General features: G+C 33.2%; 2 protein-coding genes and 1 pseudogene across 2 annotated transcripts in view; 2 read left to right on the top strand and 1 right to left on the bottom strand.

The window, feature by feature from the left end:
* Positions 1-6,818, top strand: part of LOC133881944 (probable LRR receptor-like serine/threonine-protein kinase At3g47570) — an 8,857-nt gene extending 2,039 nt beyond the window's left edge. Inside the window, exons 3-5 of the mRNA XM_062321022.1 lie at positions 3,397-3,755; positions 3,822-5,991; positions 6,286-6,818. Coding sequence (XP_062177006.1) covers positions 3,397-3,755; positions 3,822-5,991; positions 6,286-6,737 — 2,981 coding nt within the window. The 3' untranslated portion in view covers positions 6,738-6,818. The remainder of the gene's footprint in view (positions 1-3,396; positions 3,756-3,821; positions 5,992-6,285) is intronic.
* The window catches only part of LOC133880996 (uncharacterized), a 127,749-nt pseudogene that overhangs the window by 44,452 nt on the left and 60,151 nt on the right, over positions 1-23,146 (bottom strand).
* Positions 10,628-11,580, top strand: LOC133881943 (uncharacterized). The gene is made up of 2 exons (XM_062321021.1): positions 10,628-10,651; positions 11,059-11,580. The coding sequence occupies exons 1-2, from the start codon at positions 10,628-10,630 to the stop codon at positions 11,578-11,580; spliced, it is 546 nt and encodes a 181-aa protein (XP_062177005.1).

Here is a 23,146-nt window from a genome sequence, read left to right as displayed (position 1 = left end):
TACATAATCTAGTCGAATGGGCCTCATCACGTAAATTAAAATGGAAACGATCCTCCTTGATAATCTTATTTCTAGTATCTTCAGAACTTGGCCTATAAAAAAATTAGAATTATTGATGAGAAACGACTAATAATAGACTTTATTTTTTTATTTTTTTATTTCTTTTCAAGCTTAGAGGATGTCACATGTCTGCTGTCCCGATTCAATGTATTAGGCAGAAGCTAGGTTGAGGAAGACACGTGGAGTAATCAGAACGCATGGATCAGTCGGTTATGCGTGATTTAAGGCTGGACAAATTGTAGTTTGGTTTTAGCCTTGTATAAATTGTATTCTTGTATCCTTGGGCTTTTCATTCATAACCTTTTGAATGTATTGTAAGGTTAGTTTAATTATTTTAGCTCGTTAATGGGAGATTGTCCTTTTGTAACTCATTCCATTGCAATACTACTTCATCCATTGATTTTCATTGTTCTTTCTTTACAAAAATTACAAAAATAGCCTTAAATACATCAAGTATGTTATAGAGGAGAAGGCCACAAAGGCATTAAGATTGTAAATGAATAGAGTTGTTTGTAAATAGTTTTAGCTCGATTCGTATAAATTTGAATTGAGTTTGAACAAAAATTTAAGTTCGTTTAATAAATTAGCCGAACTCATGCATACTTGGGTACGTCAACTCATATGAGATCGTATAACTTTATTTTATTATTTTTTACTTTGTAATGCAAATATCTTAAGTATTTTCAAAAGTTTTTTTTATAATATGATAAATATAATTTGAATTATTTTAATTGTGAGTCTTAATATAAATATCTAGTTATGTATGTACATGTATTTATGTGTATGTGTTTATATATATATATATATATATATATATATATATATATATATATATATATATATATATATATATATATATATATATATATATATATATATATATATATATATATATATTTATCTGTGTATGAGCGTTGTATGAGCATAATGCATGTATATACATTGTGTAAAATTTATACATACAATTAAGATTAGATTGTGTATAATTTATCTAATTGATTCAAATAATAAAATTTGAATAATAATTAATTAACTAATAATTAATAATTTTTTTTTTTTTTTTTAAAAAAAACAATATTAACTCTATAAAAAATGAATAATTTGAAAAAGAGTGAGGGGAGTTTCCACCACGGTCAGCTTAGGCAACTTAATTTTATCCTTTTTCTTTTCTGCTATTTTATTGGACTCCTCTCCAGTCTCACTCTCTCGATTATAGAGGAGAGAGGGAGAAACAGAGCAAGGGATAATGATTTATTAACTTTATATATAATAATAATAACAAATAAAAATAAAAAATAATAATAAAAAAAAGAATCGAGGAAAAAAACAAAACTTAATATGGTCAAGGTCAACTTTAGCTACTTTTATCCTTTTCAAAGTGGGGCCGTTCATATAACTTGACCCCTCAATCAGGCAACAGAAAACTTTTCTATTTTGTTTTCTTGTTTTCACATTTTTCACTTTTTGCTTTACATCACTTCCTGCTTTCACTTTTTCTCTCCCAATCGGGAAAATTTATTTCCTTTTATCTCTCATTGGAACTTCTTAATATTTTCATATCAAGTAAACTCCCGTATCAGACTTGGTCTTTACTAGAAAATTATTATGTTTCCAAGTTCCAGCAAGATGAAACACTCTTGTCTGCATTTCAACTGGATTTTCTTAATATATATTAATCCTTCAAAGGAATACTTCTTTTGAAATCTGCAAGAATTCATGCTTTTGCAGATGAGTCTGATCGCCTGGCGTTGCTTGACTCACTACAAAAATTTCTGTAATTCGTTGCGTGTCTACACTAAATGGCCAAATAGCCACGTGTCTTCATAATAACGTGGCTATTTGTACATGAAAAACGAGTGTCCATGTGTATTTATTACACGTGTCCAAGTGGCCACGTATATTTATTATACATGTCCAAGTGACCATGTGTAATAAATACTATGATCGATCACTTGTAACTTCGTTTCTCATTAAACTTCATTCATGTGATTTTCAATCACAAAGGTTAGGTATCAATCACAGTGTCATAATTTGGGTATATGTCATATCCTCTCGATGTTTCCTCTTTTCACATTTTTCTCTTTTCGCTTTAAATCACTTCCTGCTTTCACTTTTTCTCTCCCAATAGGAAAAATTTATTTCCTTTTTTCTCTCATTGGAACTTTTTAATATTTTCATATCAAGTAAAATCCCGTATCAGACTTGATCTTTACTTGAAAATTATTATGTTTCCAAGTTCCAACAAAATGAAACACTCTTGCTTGCATTTCAACTGGATTTTGTTAATATTTTTTCACAGAATACTTCTTTTGAAATCTGCACGAATTCTCGATCTCTTTCACAGATGAGACTGATCGCCTGGCGTTGCTTGACTTCAAGAAACGGATTAGTGAAGACCCACTTCAAATCATGAGCTCGTGGAATGACTCCACCCATTTCTGCAACTGGTTTGGTGTTACATGCGGCCCCTCCAGTAAAAGAGTCATGGTTTGGTGTTACCCGAAGGTTTTAACCGTACCTAGGATAAATAAGTAAGAATTTAATGAATTATGGTAGAGTTAAACTCTTTTAACCAAATTCATAAGTTGACTAAACTTATCACCTACATAACTTTCTCCGAAAAAAATTGGGTTGTTCTATAACGGGTTGGCGCCTTATACAAGCCATGCACTCCTGGGTTTCATAAGCGCTCTAGAGACTTACCCAAGTCTTATAGGAAGCGGCACTACCTCCACGCTCACATTGGTGGCATCCATCAAGAGTGTGTGCAAAGAACACCCAATCCCAACATGTAAGGACTATAGATCCATTAAGAGTTTTAAACTCATCCTTAGTCACTTTGCATCTTGTACTGTCTTACATTATAGGGATGGATTCATTACCAACCTTTTCATTTAAGATATATATTGGAAAAACATAAAATGACAGTACCTCACTATGATCAATCACTTGTGACTTTATTTCCTATTAAACCTCATTCATGTGATCTCCAATCACAAAGATCGGGTATCAATCACAGTGTCATAATTTATGTATATGTTCTATCCTCTCGATGTTTCCTCTTTTCACATTTTTCACTTTTTGCTTTAAATCACTTCCTGCTTTACTTTTTCTCTCCCAATAGGAAAAATTTATTTCCTTTTAACTCTCATTGGAACTTTTTAATATTTTCATATCAAGTAAACTCCCGTTTCAGACTTAGACTTTACTTGAAAATTATTATGTTTCCAAGTTCCAACAAGATGAAACACTCTTGTCTGCATTTCAACTGGATTTTGTTAATATTCTTTCACGGAATACTTCTTTTGAAATCTGCAAGAATTCATGCTTTTGCAGATGAGTCTGATCGCCTGGCATTGCTCGACTTCAAGAATCGGATTACTGAAGATCCACTTCAAATCATGAGCTCATGGAATGAGTCCACCCATTTTTGCAACTGGTTTGGTGTTTCATGCAACCCCTCCAGTAAAAGAGTCATGGTTCTGAAACTAAAAGGTCAAAGATTGGGTGGCACTATAACACCTTCTTTGGGAAATCTTACTTACCTTACTGGAATCAACTTGGGAAATAACAGCATCTATGGTGAAATTCCTCAAGAAATGGGAAGACTACAGCGTCTGCAGCATCTCAAATTGGGTTTCAATTCCATTGGTGGGAACCTTCCGACTAATCTAAGTCACTGTACACAACTTAGTGTGCTTGTAGTTGTTGCCAACAATCTTGTTGGGCAGATTCCAGAGCAGTTCAGTTCATTGTCAAAGTTGGTTTACCTGAATCTTGGTCTGAATAACCTTACAGGAACTATCCCATTGTGGATAGGAAACTTTTCTTCAATGTATGGTCTTTTCCTTGTCTGGAACAATCTAGAAGGGAGCATACCAAGCGAGCTTGGCCGTCTATCGAGCTTGGGAGCTTTTGTACTTTCTGCAAATAATTTGTCAGGTACTATCCCTCCTCCGATTTATAATATATCTTCCATCTACCATTTCGCTGTTGCTGCGAATAAGTTGCATGGAAGCCTTCCACCAGATGTGGGCCTTACTCTTCCTAACCTTGAATTTTTTTACGTCGGTCTAAATAGCTTCACAGGACCTATTCCCGAGTCATTGTCAAATGCTTCTAGACTTAGCATGCTTGACTTCACTGAAAATGGTCTCACTGGGACAGTCCCTCAAAATCTAGCAAATTTGCGTGCCTTGGTTGAACTTAATTTTGAAGGAAATAGACTTGGAAATGGGGAAGTTGGTGACCTGGATTTTCTCAGTTTTTTGGCTAACTGTACAAGTTTGGAGAACTTGGGCCTTGGTGGGAATCAATTTGGTGGTGTACTGCCCAGCTCCATTGCCAACCTTTCCTCCCAGCTGAATACTCTTATTATGGGTAGAAATATGATATATGGCGGCATCCCCGATCGGATTGGAAACCTTGTTAACTTGACCATTTTGGGATTAGAAGATAATTATTTGGGAGGTCCTCTCCCAGATGCTCTTGGGAAGCTCAGGCAGTTACAGATACTAGATTTGGCAGGGAACACATTTTCAGGGCTGATCCCTTTCTCCATAGGTAACTTAACTAAATTGACAAAGCTCTATATGCAAGAGAACAAATTTGAGGGAAGTATACCCGCAAGCCTAGGAAACTGCCAAAATTTGCTTTTATTAAACCTTTCTATTAACAATCTCAACGATACCATACCAAAAGAGGTTATTGGTCTTTCTTCCCTTTCGATTTCTTTGTTAATGTATCATAATTCTTTGACAGGTACACTGCCATTTGAAGTGGGTAACTTAGAAAATCTTGGTGAGTTAGATCTTTCTGAGAATAGATTATATGGTGAAATCCCTGCTTCTCTTGGTAGTTGTACTAGTTTGGTGAGTTTGCATTTGGAGGGTAATTCATTTGAAGGAACAATTCCTCTATCTTTGAAGACACTAAGAGGTTTAGAAGAAATTGATCTTTCTTGCAATAACTTGTCAGGGCAGATTCCTGAATTTCTCAGCAAGTTTTTATCACTTAAGCATCTTAATCTTTCTCACAATGATCTCGAGGGAAAAATGCCAAGTGAAGGGATTTTTTTGAATGCAAGTGCAATTTCAATCTTTGGAAATGACAAGCTATGTGGTGGCATCCCAGAATTACTTTTACCAAAATGCTATAGAAATGGTCAACGTCCATCTATGAAACGCCTTGCACTTAAAGTTGTAATGCCTGTCATGTTGGTACTTGTTCCACTGTGTTTTTTCCTCACATTTTATATGGTTAAAAAATGGAGAAAGAGACCTTTGGTCGCATCTTCCTTAAAGGATTGGCGATTGGCATGTATATCTTATGCAGAACTCCAAGCATCAACTAATTATTTCTCTGTGGACAATTTGATCGGTTCAGGTAGTTTTGGTTCTGTATACAAAGGAGTTCTTTCTAGCAATGGAGCAATTGTTGCAATTAAAGTGTTAAACCTTCAACAACGGGGAGCTTCCAAGAGTTTTATTGATGAATGTAATGCTTTGAAAAGTTTACGCCATCGTAATCTTCTTAAGATTATCACTGCTTGCTCAAGCATTGATCATCAAGGGAACGACTTTAAAAGTCTAGTTTTTGAGTTCATGTCTAATGGAAGCCTAGACCAGTGGCTGCATCCTTTAAAGGATAAGCAACATCATTGTAAGAGATTGAGCTTTATTCAAAGAATAAACATAGCTATTGATGTTGCTTATGCGTTGGAATATCTTCATCTTCATTGTGAAACGCCAATTGTTCACTGTGATATAAAGCCAAGCAATGTCCTCTTCAATGAAGATATGGTAGCACATGTCGGTGACTTTGGATTAGCAAAGTTCATCTTTGAAGCATCACATAATCCCTCCAAAAATGAAACATCGTCAGAGTCCTTGTCAATTGCGCTGAAAGGTTCCATTGGGTACATTCCTCCAGGTATGTTTTCAACCTGCAATAACTCATCTCAATTAAGTATTACACTTCAAACATGAATGAGAGGTTATGCCTAATTTTGATAAGATTAATTTTTAAGTCCTATATATATTTATTTTAAGGGAAAAGTTCAATGTTACTCGGGGCCATTGGAAATAAGTGCTTCTTTTTCTTTCGTAAAAGAAAAAGAAAAAAAAAAAAAAGATTGTTGAATAGTAGTAAATATGCGTTAGTGAATAAATTGTTTAAGTTTAGAAGACTATTGTATCTTAGTGATCATATATTAGTAAATTGCAGAGTATGGGTTGGGTGGCCAAGTTTCCGTACGTGGAGATATTTACAGCTATGGGGTACTCTTGCTAGAGATGTTCACTGGAAAAAGACCTACGGATGACATGTTCAAAGATGGCCTGAGCATTCACAAGTTCATTGCAATGGCTTTACCGGAACGTGTCATGGATATAGTGGACTCGTCAATGCCCTTTGAAGAAAGTGAAGAAGATGCTGATTATGAGACAAATAACGATGACATAGAAGAAGGCGCAATAATCGAAGAAGTTGATCGTCATTTCAATGCCAAAAGCAGAGTGGAGGATTGCTTGGTCTCAGTGTTGCGGATTGGACTGATTTGCTCAGCAACATCACCTCATGAGCGGTTGCCCACAACTGATGTCGTCAACGAACTGAGGGCAATTAGAGACGCATGCATTTTGACGTTGTCCAGCGTACATCACCGAGGACAAACATAACTACCAATTACACCACAGGTTAATAAGATAACGCCCACCCAAATGCATGGTCAAGCTGAAGTTGAAGAAGTCGTTCACATCGGAAGTTGAAGATGGCATTATATATGGTTATCATTTGTGTTTTATCTTCTTCTTTTCTTACTTTTATTTCTTATTGAAGAAGTGGTAGGACTTTATAAGGTGATGTAATTTATGAGCTTGGTGAGACTTCTATGTTTTCCATTAGTGCTTTTGTCCTCTATGAATTCACAATGAATGTAATGAATTAGTTTTGCGCTTCTGGGTGTACATAATTAAGGTGTATTCTCACAATGATCAAGTATCTAATGTTTGTTTTGAGTTATAGGACTAAAACAGAGGTGTCAAAAAGAGTACGGATATTGAAATGCTACTGACCCCATTGTATTTGTTCAAATTTGTTGTGAGTAATGAACCTTAACCAAGAGGAAACATAAGTTGGATGTGTATCTTGCAGGCCCACTACAAAAAACCTTACAATTGGACGCGTGTTTACAGTACCGGTTACTGTAGACACGCTTATCTCAATTGAAGTAATGAGCCTCCCAATATTGGGAGGCTCATTACTTCAACTAGTCTCCGTGTTCCTCGAATGGATCTCGTAGTTGTTGAGAGGGTTGCCCAAAAGCAGTGTATAAGACGTACCCCGTAAAACTTACAAGTAAACCAGATATAGAGATGGCAACTAATCTCTCCCCTTCTCTCTCTCTCTCTCTCTCTCTCTCTCTCTCTCTCTCTGTGTGTGTTAATGATACAAGTAGCCCATCTCTCTCTCAATTAATGATATAAGTATGACTCTTTGGTATTTTTATATTTTTTGTTGAAATCTAAATATAACCGGTCTATTTAATCTCTCTCTCTCTCTCTATTAATGATACAAGTAGCCTCTCTCTCTCAATTAATGATATAAGTATGATTCTTTGGTATTTTTATATTTTTGGTTGAAATCTAAATATGTTTCCATTTTGTTTGTGAAATTTGTGATTGAACAATTCTTCATTTGAATGTTTATGAGTTTTTTTTTTGTTCATTTGCTTTTTCGAATATTTAGAATTATATAGGATTGAAATATAATAGGTATCACACCAACATAATAATAATAAAAAAAAAAAAAAAAAAAAAAAAAAAAAAAAATTCCTACTAATTTTCTATTTTATATTTTGATAATCAAAATCGTGGTTTTCTTCTTGCTATTTTTCTTCTTCATACTTATTTTCATTCTAAAGTACACATATGTGAATAAATATTTTAACATGTTTTAATTTATATGAATTAAACTAAAAATAAGGGTCTTATGTATTAATTGATTTAAATGTTTTACGGGATATTTGTTTTTCTTTTATGTGATTTTTACGATTTTCACTTATTTTTTGTAAGTGTTATTCTGCTTTTGAAAGTCAAAAAATGCAAAATTTTATTTGATTATTGTGCACAAAAGGAATATAAATACTTTTAAAACACTAAAGAGTTAATTAAGCATTAAATTTGAAATGTTTTTTTTTAATGTTCAAAATTATATGGATTTTATTTTTATTGAAACATATCATATCATATCATATCATATCATATCATATCATATCATATATATATAAAAGCCGAGTTCTAACTTAGAGTTGGCCTAGAATTAGGACACGTGGCATGAATCCATACTTTTCAATATTGAACCGGCCATTTGAGTAAAAAACTGGTAATTTAAGTAAAACTAAACCGGTCTGTGTATTTCAAGTAAAATAAATGGTGTATTTAATATGACTAATTAACTATCTTATATTGAATAAAAAATGAATAGAAACGTATTCCTAATCAAATCTCTTCCATTGAATAGAAAATAAATAGAAACATTTAATTTGGTTGTCATTAAATTCTCACTAATTTCTACATCTCTCTCTTCCTTTAAGTAAAATCTTTTACTCTAACACTGCTTCCTCTCCCACTAAATGTCCGTTACAAACTAAACCTCAAAGAGTCAAATGTCAGTTTTTTTTTTCTTTGGGAAATGTCAAAAGTCACTCCAATATCTCTCGCTTTCTCAAATAAATAAATATATGGAGAAGTAATGGTTTGTGGCTATGCAAAACTGCAATGTTGTTTACATTACCGGAGAGTGGTGCGCTCAAAGCAAAGAGAACGAAGTTTTTGCTATTGTTGGAACCTTTTTGTTTGTAATACTGCTATAGCCTTTTTTTTTTAGTTTGTCTTTCAAGTTTGTCGGAGTTGTGTTCAATAGAATTGTAAATAATATATTTGTATTTATTTTATGTGCTTGTGTTTTTCTGATTTGGTTTTCTATCCTTATTTTTGCATTGATAATTTATATTATTTTTTATTTTTTTTTGTTGAAAAAGTAGTTTCTTTTACGCAATATATAAGAATGATGGTCGAATTAAAAAATATCTATCTGACCGTAGTTTCTTCCTATACCTACAAATTTCTTTGGAACTGGAAAAAGTATATAAAAAAATAGTTATTTTCTATTATATTAGTGGTTATCATTTTTTTTTACTTTATTTTCTATGATTTTGTTCATTCTTTACATTTTTGTTTTGTCCCTATTTCCTAATTTATATTTTTTTTTTTTCAAATTGCTTTTTTTTTTTTTTTCTTTTTTCTTTTTCCTTTTCTAAATTTTACATTGAATTCAAGGAAACCATGGAGAGAGAGAGTTTACATTAATTATTGTTTTGAGTACGAGGTATGACGATTTTTTAATTTACATTGTTCACTGATTTTTTTTTCCTTGTATAATGCACATTGTTAACGTGCTTAATTGATAGACAATATTGATTTTCAAGATTTCATATGAACCGGAAAAGTATATGGAAAAGAAAACTCTAATTTATTCTATAAGTATTTTTCATTTTTCATTTTTTGTCTATATTTTCTATGGTTCTCTTATTTCATTTCCTCTCTTCTTCTTTTTTTTCTTTATTTTTTATGTAATTAATATATTATTTTTCATTCAAATTACTTATTTTATCTTTTTTAAATTTTACACTAAATTCAAGAAAATGATGGTGAGAGAGAGTTTCCTATGGTTGTTTTTTGTACGGGGTATGATGATTTTTTAGCGTATTATGTTTATTGAGTAGTTTTTTTATTACTTTGTGTAATACAAAAAAGATAACACTATTATATGGATAGAAATTTCCTACAAACCGGTTTGTAGGAAATTTCTTACAATCCACATATAAGATTGACATATGTCATTTGAAATGTGAGAAGTATATGTTATTTAAATAGCATGTACTTCGTAAATGTTTTTTTAATAGCATTAATAAAAAAATATGTGCTTCTCACATGTTTAAAGGATACATGTCCTTTTTAAATGTGAGTTGTAGAAAATTTCCTATAAATCAGTTTATAAAAATTTTTTGTCCCTATTATATTATATTAGTGTTTTTCAGTTTTCATTTTTTATCTATATTTTCTATGCTTCTCTTCTTCCCTTTTTTTTTTATTATTTTATGAAGCTGAATTATAAGGAAGAAACCCGCGCATAGCACGGGTTACGAGCTAGTTTATAGTGATTTTGGACACATCTAACTGTCCAAAATCATTTGATCCAATGGTGACAACTCGTGACCACAAAATCCAACTTAATTGACACCTTAAATAGCAAATCAATCCCTTCCAATGGCTATAAAACGTTCAATTTTTCTTTAAGTTCGCATTTGAAGTTGACTCTTTTGTTTTTAGCTAATATAGGACAAAACTTTCTTCCTACACTCCAAAATTTTGAATTGATTAACTTGAAAGATGTAAATCTTTGAATTAAATGCACATAAAACTTTTTCTCAACAACGTACCTTCTTCTGGTGGTTGTTCCAGCTTTCCAAACGGGATTAGGGAAGGGTGGTGACCTTTTGAGGTTCATGCCCGTTGAAGAATCTCTCGAGGTTTGTGCCCCTCGTGCCATTTTGGCTTTAAATACCGTTTATACGGCCCATTTCTTAACTTTTGTCCATGATATAAAGGATCATATCATTTTTGACCCATTTCATATTAGTTTGTTTTATCTGCACTGTATTTTTATTTTGGGTCTATTATTGAAAAGCCCACCCTTTTTGGTTTTAAATCCCATGCATATAACCCGTTCTTATTTGATTAGGAAAAATAAATAAACATATCTAAAACCTTTTAATTGTAAATATATTTCTTAATTATTTAAAATACCCTAAATAAATTTAATTTTTTTTAAAAAATAAATCTATCAACTACTTGCATCTTTGAATTGAACTGCTTCAAAAAAAAAACTTGTTCCTATCTAGTACATGATCTTATGTACTTTCTGGTGTTCTCTTAGATTCTTCTGGCAGTTTTGAAGTCGTGTCGCAGCTATGGTGGGAGAGTGGACATGAGCATGGCCATGTGCGACGCCAAGACTCTGTACGAAGCCGTAGAAAGCGGGAGAACCGTTGACCAGAAGACCATCATTTCAGTTCTAAGTCAACGGAGTTCTAAGCAGATTAAAGCCATTCTCGTCTCCTACAAACAGCTTTATGGGCAGGAATTCTCCAAGTTCATGAAGCAAAGCAAATGTGGGCAGTTTGGAAAAGAAGTTGGAATCGTAATCCGATGCATACAAAATCCCGAAAAGTTCTTTGCAAAGCAGCTAATGAGGATGAAGAGTGCTGATGCTCGAGAGATTTTGATTCGACTGGTAATCACTCGGTCGGAGATAGATATCAAAGATATTGACGAGGCTTTTGCAACCAAAACGGGGAGTTCCATTGAGAACCTTGTGAGAAGAGAATTCAACGGTAATAAAGATCAGACTGCTGACATTGTAGCTCGCATCTTGATTGGACTGATGAAACGAAATTGAGAAAAAAAAAATAGTATATATATTAATTAATATTATCTATGAAATAAAGAACATGTTTTCTTTTTATTGGAGACTTTTTTTCTATTTTCGTACTTAAGATCCTCTGATTGCTTGGTCGTAAAATCTTTTTTGAAAAAAGGTTTTTTATATTTTTAGGTGTTTGGTATCACCGAAATTTTTTGTTAAACTTAAAATGTTTTCGGTTGACTAGAAAACTTCTTTTAAGCTGTGTAAAATAATTTTTTTCTTTTTTCATAAATCATTTTCTGAGTTTAAGCATTCTCGATTATTCTCGACCTACACCCAATCTCCTTCTCACATTTGCGATATAAAATAATGAAAATAATAATGTGAGATTGGTGTATTGAAGAGGAACATAGGCATTATATTGACAAAAGGAATGCATGGGACTCCCCGGTTAGTGTTTAGAGAAATGGTCTTCAAGTTCCTTGAGTCTTTCAAATTATTTAAGAAAAAGTTCACATACCCCCTTAAATTATCACTTAATTAACAATGTCCTCTCAAATTTTCAATTGAGATAATGTCCTCCTAAATTTTCAATTGAGGCAATGCTACTAAAGGATTCAAATTACCACAACATTGTCAATGTACCCCCCTAAGGTCAACAAAAAGAAGAAAAAAAAAATAACCTTACAATTTTTTCAATAAAACAAAAATACCCATATAAAATAAAATTAATTAAGTTTTATTTTTTAAAAAAAAAAAAAGAAAATTTTTATTTAAAAAAACGAGATTTTTAATTTTCTTTTTTTAAAAAAAAAAAAAAAGTTTTTTTTTCTTAAAAAAACAAATTTTTTTTTTTAAAAAAAAATTGTTTTAATTTTTAAATTTAGCCACCCTTGGTTTTTATGTATTTCTTTTTTTAATTTTTAATTTTTTTTTTTATAGTTTTAGGCCTCGTTTGGTTTGCGGAATGGCTATTCCATTAGGAAAATGAATAGTCATTCCTAGGAATAGAAGGTGGCGGAATGGAATTACTATTCCTAATCTTTAGTTTGGTAAGAATACATAAATTTTAATTGGAATTCAATCAAAATTACTAAAACAACCCTACATTTTTTTTTTAAAAAAAAAAAAAAAAAGATTCCAGGGGTGGTTGTGGCCACCCCCAAAATACTCGTCGGGGGTGGCCGCGGCCAGTTAAGGGTTTGGTTTTTTTTTTAAAAAAAAATAAAATATAAAATAAATGGTTTTTTTTTTTTGAAAATATTGCATTTACCCCAAGGAATAGGTATTCTTCTTCGTAAAGGAATATGTATTCCAATGGGAATACCTATTCCAAGAAATAGACCCCTACCAAACAAAAGAATGACTATTCCATAGGAATAGTCATTCGATTCCAGGGATCTATTCCGCGAACCAAACGAGACCTTAATTTTTTTGTTGAATTATTATTTTTTTCTTTCATTAAAGGTATTTTCGTCATTGGTAAAACATTGACAATTTTTTATAGTTCGAAGGGACTTCGTAAACTGGGTGGCAGTTTTTTGAGAGGATATGTCATATGTTGACTTTACCCAATTATTTACTTATATGGCAAGCGTTTTTTGTTTTTGTTATTTTCGGCTCCACGACTCTTCTTTCTTTTTAGTTTTTTCTCCCTGTGTCACCACTTTTTTTCTTTTTTTCTTTTTTTTTTTTTATCTTCTCTGCAAAGAGAGAATACCATCTTTTCAAAAAAAAAAAAAAAAAAAAAAAAAAAAAAAAAAAAAAAAAAAAAGAAAAAAAAGAGAGAATACCAAAGCCCAAAAGATATAAATTACCAAAAAGTACTAAAGCCTGGAGGAGATTCAATATTCAATAAATCATCTTCCTTTTATTGCTTTAACCCCTTCTTTTTTCTTTTTCTTTTTTTCCTTTCTTCTACTCTTCCTATTTCTCATTTAAGAATGTAAAAAAACAACTATATTCCTACTTTACAATTAAATGGAGAGAAATGGAAAGGACCCAAATGGAGATGATCCAAATTCGACAAATAAGATAGTAGTTTAAGCCTTTAAGAAGGTTATGTGTACTTTTTTTTTTTCTTTTTTTTTTTTTTTTTTTTAACAAAACAAAATATATTGTTGGTTAACCAAACCCACAAGGGAAATTTATTAGAAAAATAATTCTAAAAGGGGACTTTAGTTTTTCGTCCTCCCAAATATTATTTTTCAACATTATTTTTCTTGTTTTTAACCCTACATTTTCTTCCCCTCTCTCGTCTCTCTACTCTCTCTCACTTCGAAACCAGACTAGACCAATGTCTCTCTCTCTCTCCATGAAACCAGACTCCAACAGCTTCACCTTTCATAATGCAAGGTTGGGGACCTGGGGTTGATTGGCACCATTGTGTTCATATGGGTTGAATCTGTGAATCTGATGCTTGGTTTGTGATTTTTTTTGGGGTTTCTCTTTCTACCATGGTCGTGTGGGTATGTAGTTTGCTGGGTTGATGGGTTTTTGGATTTCTATGGAGAAGGGATCGATTGGGGATGGTTTTTTTTTTGGGGTTTTTCTTTCGGTTTTGGGAGGACCGAATGTGGTGATGCTTTGTTCAGTAATTTCGTTGTTGATTTTGGGTGCTGGGTCTGTGATAATTGGTGACCGAAAATTTGAAATTTTGGAGGATTTTGAGTTCGATTTTGTTGAATGGGTGTTCCGTTTTTGGGATTTTGGTTTATGGTTTTGTGAGGATGAGTCTCCGATCTGGTGGGATGAGAGAATGAGGAAGGAGAAATGAGGAAGACGAGGAGAGAGACAAGAGAATGAGGAAGGAAGGAAGGAGGATGGAAGAAGGGAGAAAAATGAATATTATAATGATATAGTGTGTCCGCAACCCCGACCTCATCTGGGGGTGGTCCAGGGTGGCTTGCAGCCCCTCCTTTTAATGGTGGTAGCCACCTCTTTTCTTTATCATTTTTTAAAATAAAAATAATTTTTAAGTTAAATAGGGTATTAGTACTTATAGTTTGATTTCTTTATTTTTTGTCTCATGTGTTTTAATTTTTATCATAGATGGTATTTACGCTATGAAATAAGAGGGAGATAGTACCTCTGGCCAAATTTCCGTCCAAAAAGTAACATTTGTCCACGTGTCTACTCTCAGGTGTTGACACGTGTCATATGCATTAAAAAATAATATAAAATAAAAAACTGAAAATAAAAAGTTTTAAAAATTTTAAAAAAATTGAAAATAATAAAACTTTAAAAAAAATAAGTATCAAAAACTTTTAAAAAAATTGAAAGAAAAAGAAACAGAAAAAAAAAAAAAAAAAAAAAAAAAAAAAAAAAGGACCCCCTTGGCTGGTCTAGGGTTGGCCGGACCACCCCCGCGGCCAATGGGGTGGTTCAGCCACCCCCAAGAGCCAAAGAACAAAAAAATAAAATAAAATTAAGGTGGTTTTGGTTTTGAAAACTAAATCGGTTTTGAATGACTACATGGATTTTAATATTTATAATTGAACCACTCGCAATAGTACGAATCAATTGTACTATAGTAAGGGTTATCGAACCAAAAAGATTAGAGGGTTGTTTTGCGTAACGGAATACTTAAGATATTATCCACTTTAACATTGAAAAAGATATGTTGTTTTGATTTTAAAAACTAAGTTAACACAAGCTAAGAACAATAAAAATGGAGAGACTTAGAGAATGCAAAATCTTAAGGTAATGATCGCATCAAATCCGCATACCAATAGAAAGCTTAAAGTCTAACATGGATCTTTCTAACATGCATGATATGAGCGCGTAATGGGTGTCAACCACACAAAGACATCGACATAAAGATTACTTTGGTTAAGATGTAATAATAAGGCATCTTAGTTACACACCAATCACTTACCTCATAAAAGTTACACTACAATGAAAAAGCATTTAGACTACAAAAGGTGTGTAGTGATTAGTGTTCCCTAGCATGCCCTATAAAACATCCTAATAAGCATACACAAGGTATAAAATACTTTAATTAAGAAATAATGATAAGACGTTTTACACATACGTTCACCTAACATCTACTTGTGAACGAATCATGACCCTTGGCATGCCCTATAAGATCTCCTAATAAGCAAAGCATGATTCAAGTCAAAAGGTACTATTGCATAGCCATCGTTTCCTCAACCACAGAAATCGGAAACGTTGGTTTAACTCAAGAAATTTAAGAACTCTCATAGACAAGAAAGAATCTTTTTCATGAATCAATATAGATTGAAAAGCAATAACAAAACCATTTTGCAATCGTAAAAGTAAGGGTTTTGCAATCTCGAGATCATGCAATCATCATACATATTAAGAAAAACCTAAGAACATCAAGAACAAGCCGTGGTTTTTGGAAAAGAATTGATTAAAACCCTAAGAACGGATTTAGCTATGCATAATTAAAACTAATCTAAGCATGTAATCTAAGAAAAATAATAAAGAAACAAGATGGAAATGAATTAAAAACACTAGATTAAAAGTATAAAATTCGGATTACATGAAAAGAAATGAGAAGGAAAGACAAAACTTAAGCTAGAAATGGAAAGACAATAAGAAAAACAAAGAAAACGAGCTCTCTGGATTTTGGCCCAGAGAGTGGCGTCAAAGGAAACTAAAAGAGGCGGAAATTTAATCTAAGATGCACTTGAAAAATCAAACCCAATAAAATGCATATCTAACCCCTAATCTATCATCTCATATTTATAGAGATTTTAATCTAACAAACTATCATCAAGGGTCGATTTTTGGCTGCACAAAATAGATGTTGACATCTCCTATCAACCGCACCACTTGCGTTTGAATTTTGAATCGCATAAAGATTGGGTTGATATCTGCAACTTTATCCGTAAGATTTGAAATCGCTCGATCGACCCTCGAAGTCGCTCGATCGACTTTTGCTCGATCGATTTTGATGTTGCCCTATGTCGCTCGATTGCATGCCGCATGATCGATTTTTCTTTGACTGATGAATTTCGATCGATCGATTTGCCTTGTTCGATTTTCCAATTGGCATGAGCAAACTTGAACTCTGGAAATGATAGAAATCATCCTTGATATATTTTTAAGTCTAAGTCAGATATTTTGAATTAGTTTTCAATTAAGACCTAAAAATAAGACAAAACACAAAAGCACAACAAAACATTATATTTACAACACAAACTAAATATAACATATGTGAATAAAAGGGTCTTGAATAGAATATTTTAAGACTTATCATCGAACCACCCCAAAGGGCCATGGGGGTGGTTTGGCCACCCCGGATCAGTCAGGCCAAAGAGCAAAAAAATAAAAATAAAAAATAAAAAAATGAAGGGGTTTTGACCCTTGGGGGTGGTTCAAGGGCCAAAAACCCTTATAATAATAATAATAATAATAATAATATTATTATTATTATTATTATTATTATTATTATTATTATTATTATTATTATTTTATTCTTTGGCCCTTGGGGGTGGTTCAGCCACCCCTAATGGCCAAACCACCCCTCTCCCCTTTCCCGGCCTTTTTTTTTTCCCCCCTTCTTTGGCCTTTGGGAGTGGTTCGGCCACCCCCGTTTTGCCCAAAAGGGTGGCTCCTCCTCTTTTATTTTTTTTTTTTTTTTCAAAGTTTCTAATACCTTTTTTTTTTAAGTTTTATTATTTTCAATTTTTTAAAATTTTTAAAGCTTTTTATTTTTTTAATGCATATGACATGTGTCAATACCTGACAGTAGACACTTGGATTACTGTTAGTTTTTTGACAGAAATTTGGACGGAGGTATCATCTCCGTCTTTTTCCATAGCCCAGGTACCATCTCTGATAACAGTTGAAGCATAGGAGGCAAAAAAAAAAAAAAAAAAAAAAAAAATCAAACCACAGGGGGCAAAAAGGTTTTATATATTTATATTTTTAATATATTTATATTATTTGTTATTAAGAGTAACACGTGTCATATTCTATTGGTTCTGACGTGGCACAATAATGAAATTCGGCAAGTATTTTGACGGAATTTGATTGAAGTGACTAAATTGTTATTTTGGCTTACCCCAAGGACCTCTAATTTATTTTTTATACTGCAATTAGTGATTTATAATTTAGGCTAACCACATGGACTGGTATTGCATTTATTCATATTTTTTATATTGCAACGAGAGATTTGTAATTTAGGCCAACCATAGAGATTGATTTTGTATTTATCCCTAGATTTTTTTTATTTTTTTATTTTTAAAAAAAAAAGATTGTTTTTGTTTCTTTTTTTTTTTTTTTTTTTGTAAAAAAAATAAGTATTTTTTTTACTAATTAATAAATACAAAGAGTAATTTTGGTTTTTCAATGCTCAAAATAATGGTGTTTCTGTAACATTTTGGTCAAATTTGATTTTCCATCCAACATATTGGTCAAGACTGATAAATGTGGTTAAGTTGCAACAAATTGGTAGTTTAAATGGTCAAAACATGATACTTGTCAGCTCGTGGTGTTTTATAAAAAAATGGTTGTTAGTTGAGGGAGCTAAATAATATTTAATCCTATTAATAGGAAATAAAATTCATGGAAATAATATTTGTGAAAAAGAAATTTCTAAATTAATGAGAACTAGTAATATAAAATGGAAAACAAACAATAGAAACTCTAAAATAGGCAAAGACTTAGAAAATACCTAAAATATCAAAAATTCAAGTGCACCGTCCAATAGATGCACAAAATGTTTGTACGATGCTGGGTCAAATCACGATAACCACTGCTCATTGGCCTAACAGTTCACGTTAGCAACCTTATTTCAATAAATTGGTATGTACACCAATCGAACGATGACTTGATGCATGCAAAATTAATATGTCCAAAACTTGATAATACACAGATGGACTTCACACTAAAAGCCTTAGAAACCCTAGCAACCTCATTCCCTTCGTCCAGCCAGCAGTGAGAGAGAGGAAATGTGTCATTTTTATGGTGCTTTGAGGCTAAGGGAGGAATCAACACAATCAAGGGTAAGATCCAAAACCCTAACTTCTATTTCAAGTTATTCAGTCTATTTTTTGTTAATATGGTATATAGCATTTTAAAAATATAGATCAAGCTAGAAAATGTGCTTTTTGTTAAGAAAGGTTGTGACTTTTGAGCCACTCAAAATTCATGGCAAGACAACTTATTGTCTGGACCAAGACAATATAATGTCATGCACACCCAACCTTTTTGTGGACCGTTGTTGTTTAAGAATGGAAATGGGTAAGAGAGTTAACAACTTTAAGTGTTTTGGGGTAAATTTAGGACTTTTAAGACCTAAAGATACTCAAGACTCAGACTTTAGGCCCTAGGACTCATAAGAGATGAGTAGGTGGTAAAACTTTTGGAGCTTGGTCAAAGAAAAACTAAAAAATGGTTTTTATGCAGTCACCAATATAATGGCACATTTCACCAATTGGTCGATGCACGTTGTAATACCCCAAACATTAACTAGGGTTAAGTATGCTCTAATTATAACTTAAGGATGTTAGGATTAGTTATCAGTTTATAATGTATGAGATTCTGGGCTTTTAAGAGTTCTTATGCAGCCCAAACGATCGAGTTGAAATTGGATAGTCAAACGTTCGGTAGTACAACTAAATGTTCGCTTTTAGCCCTAGACCTAAATGTTCGATAGTACAACCCGAACGTTCGATGACTGATAGTACTAAAAAATAACACCTTCGCCTTACCTCAGCCTTATCTTGTGCAATTCTAAACCTATAAATACCCCCACCCTCGACCTTTCACCCTATTTTATATCCTTCTATCAGTTTGTTCCTAGAGTGTGTGTGTGTGTGTGTGTGTGAGAGAGAGAGAGAGAGAGATAGTGATTTGGAGAGAGAATGAGCTCTCTTGGTTTCTTGTTCTTCAAATGAGGTAACTTTCCTAGCCTAGCTTATTTTTATTAGTTTTAGTAGGCTATTATCTTATTGCTTATATAATGCTTAGTTCATTTTCGTAGTATAGCTTGTAGTTTTGAATCCCTAGCTAGGTTTTGGTTTTAATACAAGATTAACGATTGATTAGTAGCTTAATCATGTTGGACATTCCATTTCTACATATGAGTATTATTGTGGTTTAGGATGGTGTTAAAGATCATACAAAGACCTTAGGTCATGTCAGAATGAAGTCAAGAAGGGATTTTCGGTTCAAAATGAGTTCCTACCTAGAGCCGAACGTTCAACCCCTTCTGGCCGAATGTTTGATGGTCTGGCAGTAAGCATATTTTGAATAGTTTAGGACTTTGAGCCTTTTTAGCTCAAGGTTAGAGACTAATGTCAAGTCTTTTCAAAGATTTGGAGGTTGGAGAATGTCCGAAAGATTATCCGGTGGAAACCTACGACTCAAGTGAGTAAAACTCACACGATTATTTGTTATTTACATTTCTACGTAGCATGATTATTTCATGTATCAAATGTGCATATTTACAACTCATATAGAATACTCTTTAGAATAGTGTGAACTATATTTTTGTGAAAATGATTGATGAATAGCAAGATAATGAAAATGAAGAGTTTGTAAATGCATGCATGCAAAAGATTATGAATTAAATTACATCGTATTATATGGTAGACCAACATGTGCGAGATAACGGTCATATGCTTACTATTATACATGTTAACCCTATAATCAAAGAGAGTTACTTTTATTGTTTGGCCTTGGATCCAGTGGTTCTTTGTGACAGGCGCACCATGTACTGGCTGGTCGCCATTACGGCTTTGCTAGTAGCGTGGGCCACCCGAGGTCAGACTCGGTCGGGATACTAGTATATGACGGTATGCGACAATATTTGGGGCACTTGTATTGTACTACATGTCCCTCAGGACAACGCCAACCCTGCTGAAAGGTTTAATATCTCGGGTAGACCATATTGTTTAACATATGACATGCTTACTTAATATATCATGTAGTATATATATAATGTATTACCATGGCATTCTTTTTATTCAACATAGGACTTCATTTATATTACTTCTTGTGATTCATAAACTTTTTTCTAAATAACTAAGTTCATTACATGATAATCTGTACAAGATGTGTATTATTACGCACTAATTCATGGACTTATGCTTGTATCTTTTTCACCTATCAAACATGCGTTGTTTTATAGTTGGAATACCTTTAGATGTTGGATTTGAGATGGATCTCGAGGCTGATGCGACTGTTTGACATAGTGATATCGATCTGGTTAGTGCTTGAGGATTGATTGGAGGATGTTGAAGGCCGCTCATTGTAATTAGTACTTTTGGATGACATTGTAGACTTAGCATTTGATGCATGATTGTATATTAAGGTTTAGCTTGAATCTTTCATATCAATGATATGTATAGTATGGTTTCAATTAATGTGATGATTCTTAGTAGATGCCCTAATTGTAATGATTAATGTTTATGGAAAACCTGATCTCCAAGGGAGTAAAGATTTGGCTTTGGACTTGGAGGAATTGCTTCGAGCTATGGACTGTACTGAGGAGCAAAGATTCAAGTACACAACCTACAAGTTTTATGCGGAAGAGAGATGATGGTGGTGCGCCAAGAGGGACTCACTAGTTATGGAGTTGGGGAGTGAGGAGGCTATTACGTGGACCAAATTGAAGGAAGAATTTTGTCAGAAGTACTCCCCTAGCCTAATGAGGATGTTACCCCAAGAGTCGTGGTTTAGAAGGAAGTAGAGGCTAATGTGACGTAGGTGTAGCATCAGGGGAATTGCGAGTTTGGAGTGAATCAATGCTATCAATGCAACAAGGAAGGCCACTTCGTGCGAAAACTACGACCCGCCAAACATGAACAATACGGGTCTACTTGAAAGGAAATAATGGAAGAGCACAAGAAAAGCGTGACCATTAGAATTGATTTGAACATGTGGGTTTTGCTTTATTTTGAAGTATAAAGATGGGTTACTTTATGTACGCTCAGATAGCAACTAGCTTCATTTTGTTATGCACTTGGAGTTTTGGACTTGAAAGTGTAATGTTAGCCAATGATTTTGTTAATGCATGATGCTAGTTACACTAAGTTGGATGTGTTAATGATAAGACTTACGCTTTTGTTAATTGCGTACTATAAGAATGCTAAGGTGTAATATTGGTAATGCTAATTGTGGTAATATTGGGCTTAGAACTTTGATAATGCTATATGGATAGTACCAGTAACAAGTAGAGGGAAGTAACTTAATAGATAAGTTGATTGTGTATGTGGCTTGTGGAATAAGGAGAACAATTGGATACTGAATTTTGGAATGTGATCAAGGTCAAGGGCAGTTAATAGACTGTTTAGATTTGGATTATATTGGAACAATTATATGATTATGTGTGATGAATGAGGTAGGGAATCATAGAGGATCTTTCGGTGCGTTTAACTGAACGAACTAAAGAGCTAACGGTTAAAAGTGTTGTTCATTGAGGACTTCAATTCATAGGGTGATGACTCTTTAGATAATGGGAGAAGAGACCATGATGGCATAAAGGATTAAGTGAATGGACATATTGATGAAACCATATGAGAGTGTCAACGGAAAGTACTTGGAGTGTTAGAGACCGACATGAACGCTCAAGCCGTGCCCAAGTGGAAGGGGGACAAAATAGTAATGGACTTCATATCGGGGTTATTGTGGATCATTTTTATGAAGTGTGTTCATTTCATCCCCATGAAAGCTAAGGACCCGATGGACAAGTTGATAGGATTCTATGTTCAGAACATAGTATCGTTGGGGTGCCAACCTCCATCATATCATATCATGATTCTAGCTAGATTTACTATTAAGATTCAAAAGATTTTTTTTTGTTTTTTTTGTTATTTTTTTGTGCAGAAGATTGGTACGCAGTTAAGGATTGTTTGGATTGTTGGGGGATAGGCTGCGAGCTTGTGTCTCAGACTTTAGCAAAATGGGACTATGTATTGGTTGCTGATTGGGTTTTCTTACTAAACCAGCTATCAGACGACTATTGGAATTCCGCCTTACAAGACGATCTACGGATAGGAATGTCAATTTCCATTGTATTGAAATGGTGTTGGTAAGATGAAGTTATTTGGGACTCGACAAGATCACCAAGAAAGTACGCTTAGTGACATACCGATTTGCTTTACCATTGAACCTAATAGATAAGTATGTTGTCCTTCACGTGTCAATGTTGAGGTTTAAGGATCTTATTTGTACTATTGATTTCTTTTCTTGGTTGTCTTCGTTCAAACTCACAATGTGGCCTTAGATTCCAGTTAGTAAATCATATTGCGACTTTAAGGCATTTAAGACATCTCTTGTATCTATTAGCAGCATGTGAGATAACCAACTTTTTGATTCATTTAAGGTAAAGCGATTACGATTACGATTATGTCCCCAAGGACGATCATAATAGGCTAACCACTTCACTTCTAACAATTTGTCTAGATCGCATTGCAAATTCGCCCTGCTAAAGCAAAATTAATTGTTGTTTACCCTCTGTTGAAATTCAAACATCTAACTCTCATAAGAAAATCATAATAAAACAAATAATCCAAAACTGTATAAACCATCTTAGCCACAAAGTATAGAATATAGTTTCTTTAGTATTCTTCATCTCATTAATTATTTGTGGGTTTTGAATATATGCTGCCAGAAACTATTC

The sequence above is a fragment of the Alnus glutinosa genome, chromosome 11 (assembly GCF_958979055.1).
Source record: "Alnus glutinosa chromosome 11, dhAlnGlut1.1, whole genome shotgun sequence".
Taxonomy (NCBI): Eukaryota; Viridiplantae; Streptophyta; class Magnoliopsida; order Fagales; family Betulaceae; genus Alnus; species Alnus glutinosa.
The sequence above is the reverse complement of the archived record's forward strand: the minus strand, read 5'-3'. Positions and strand labels throughout refer to the sequence as shown.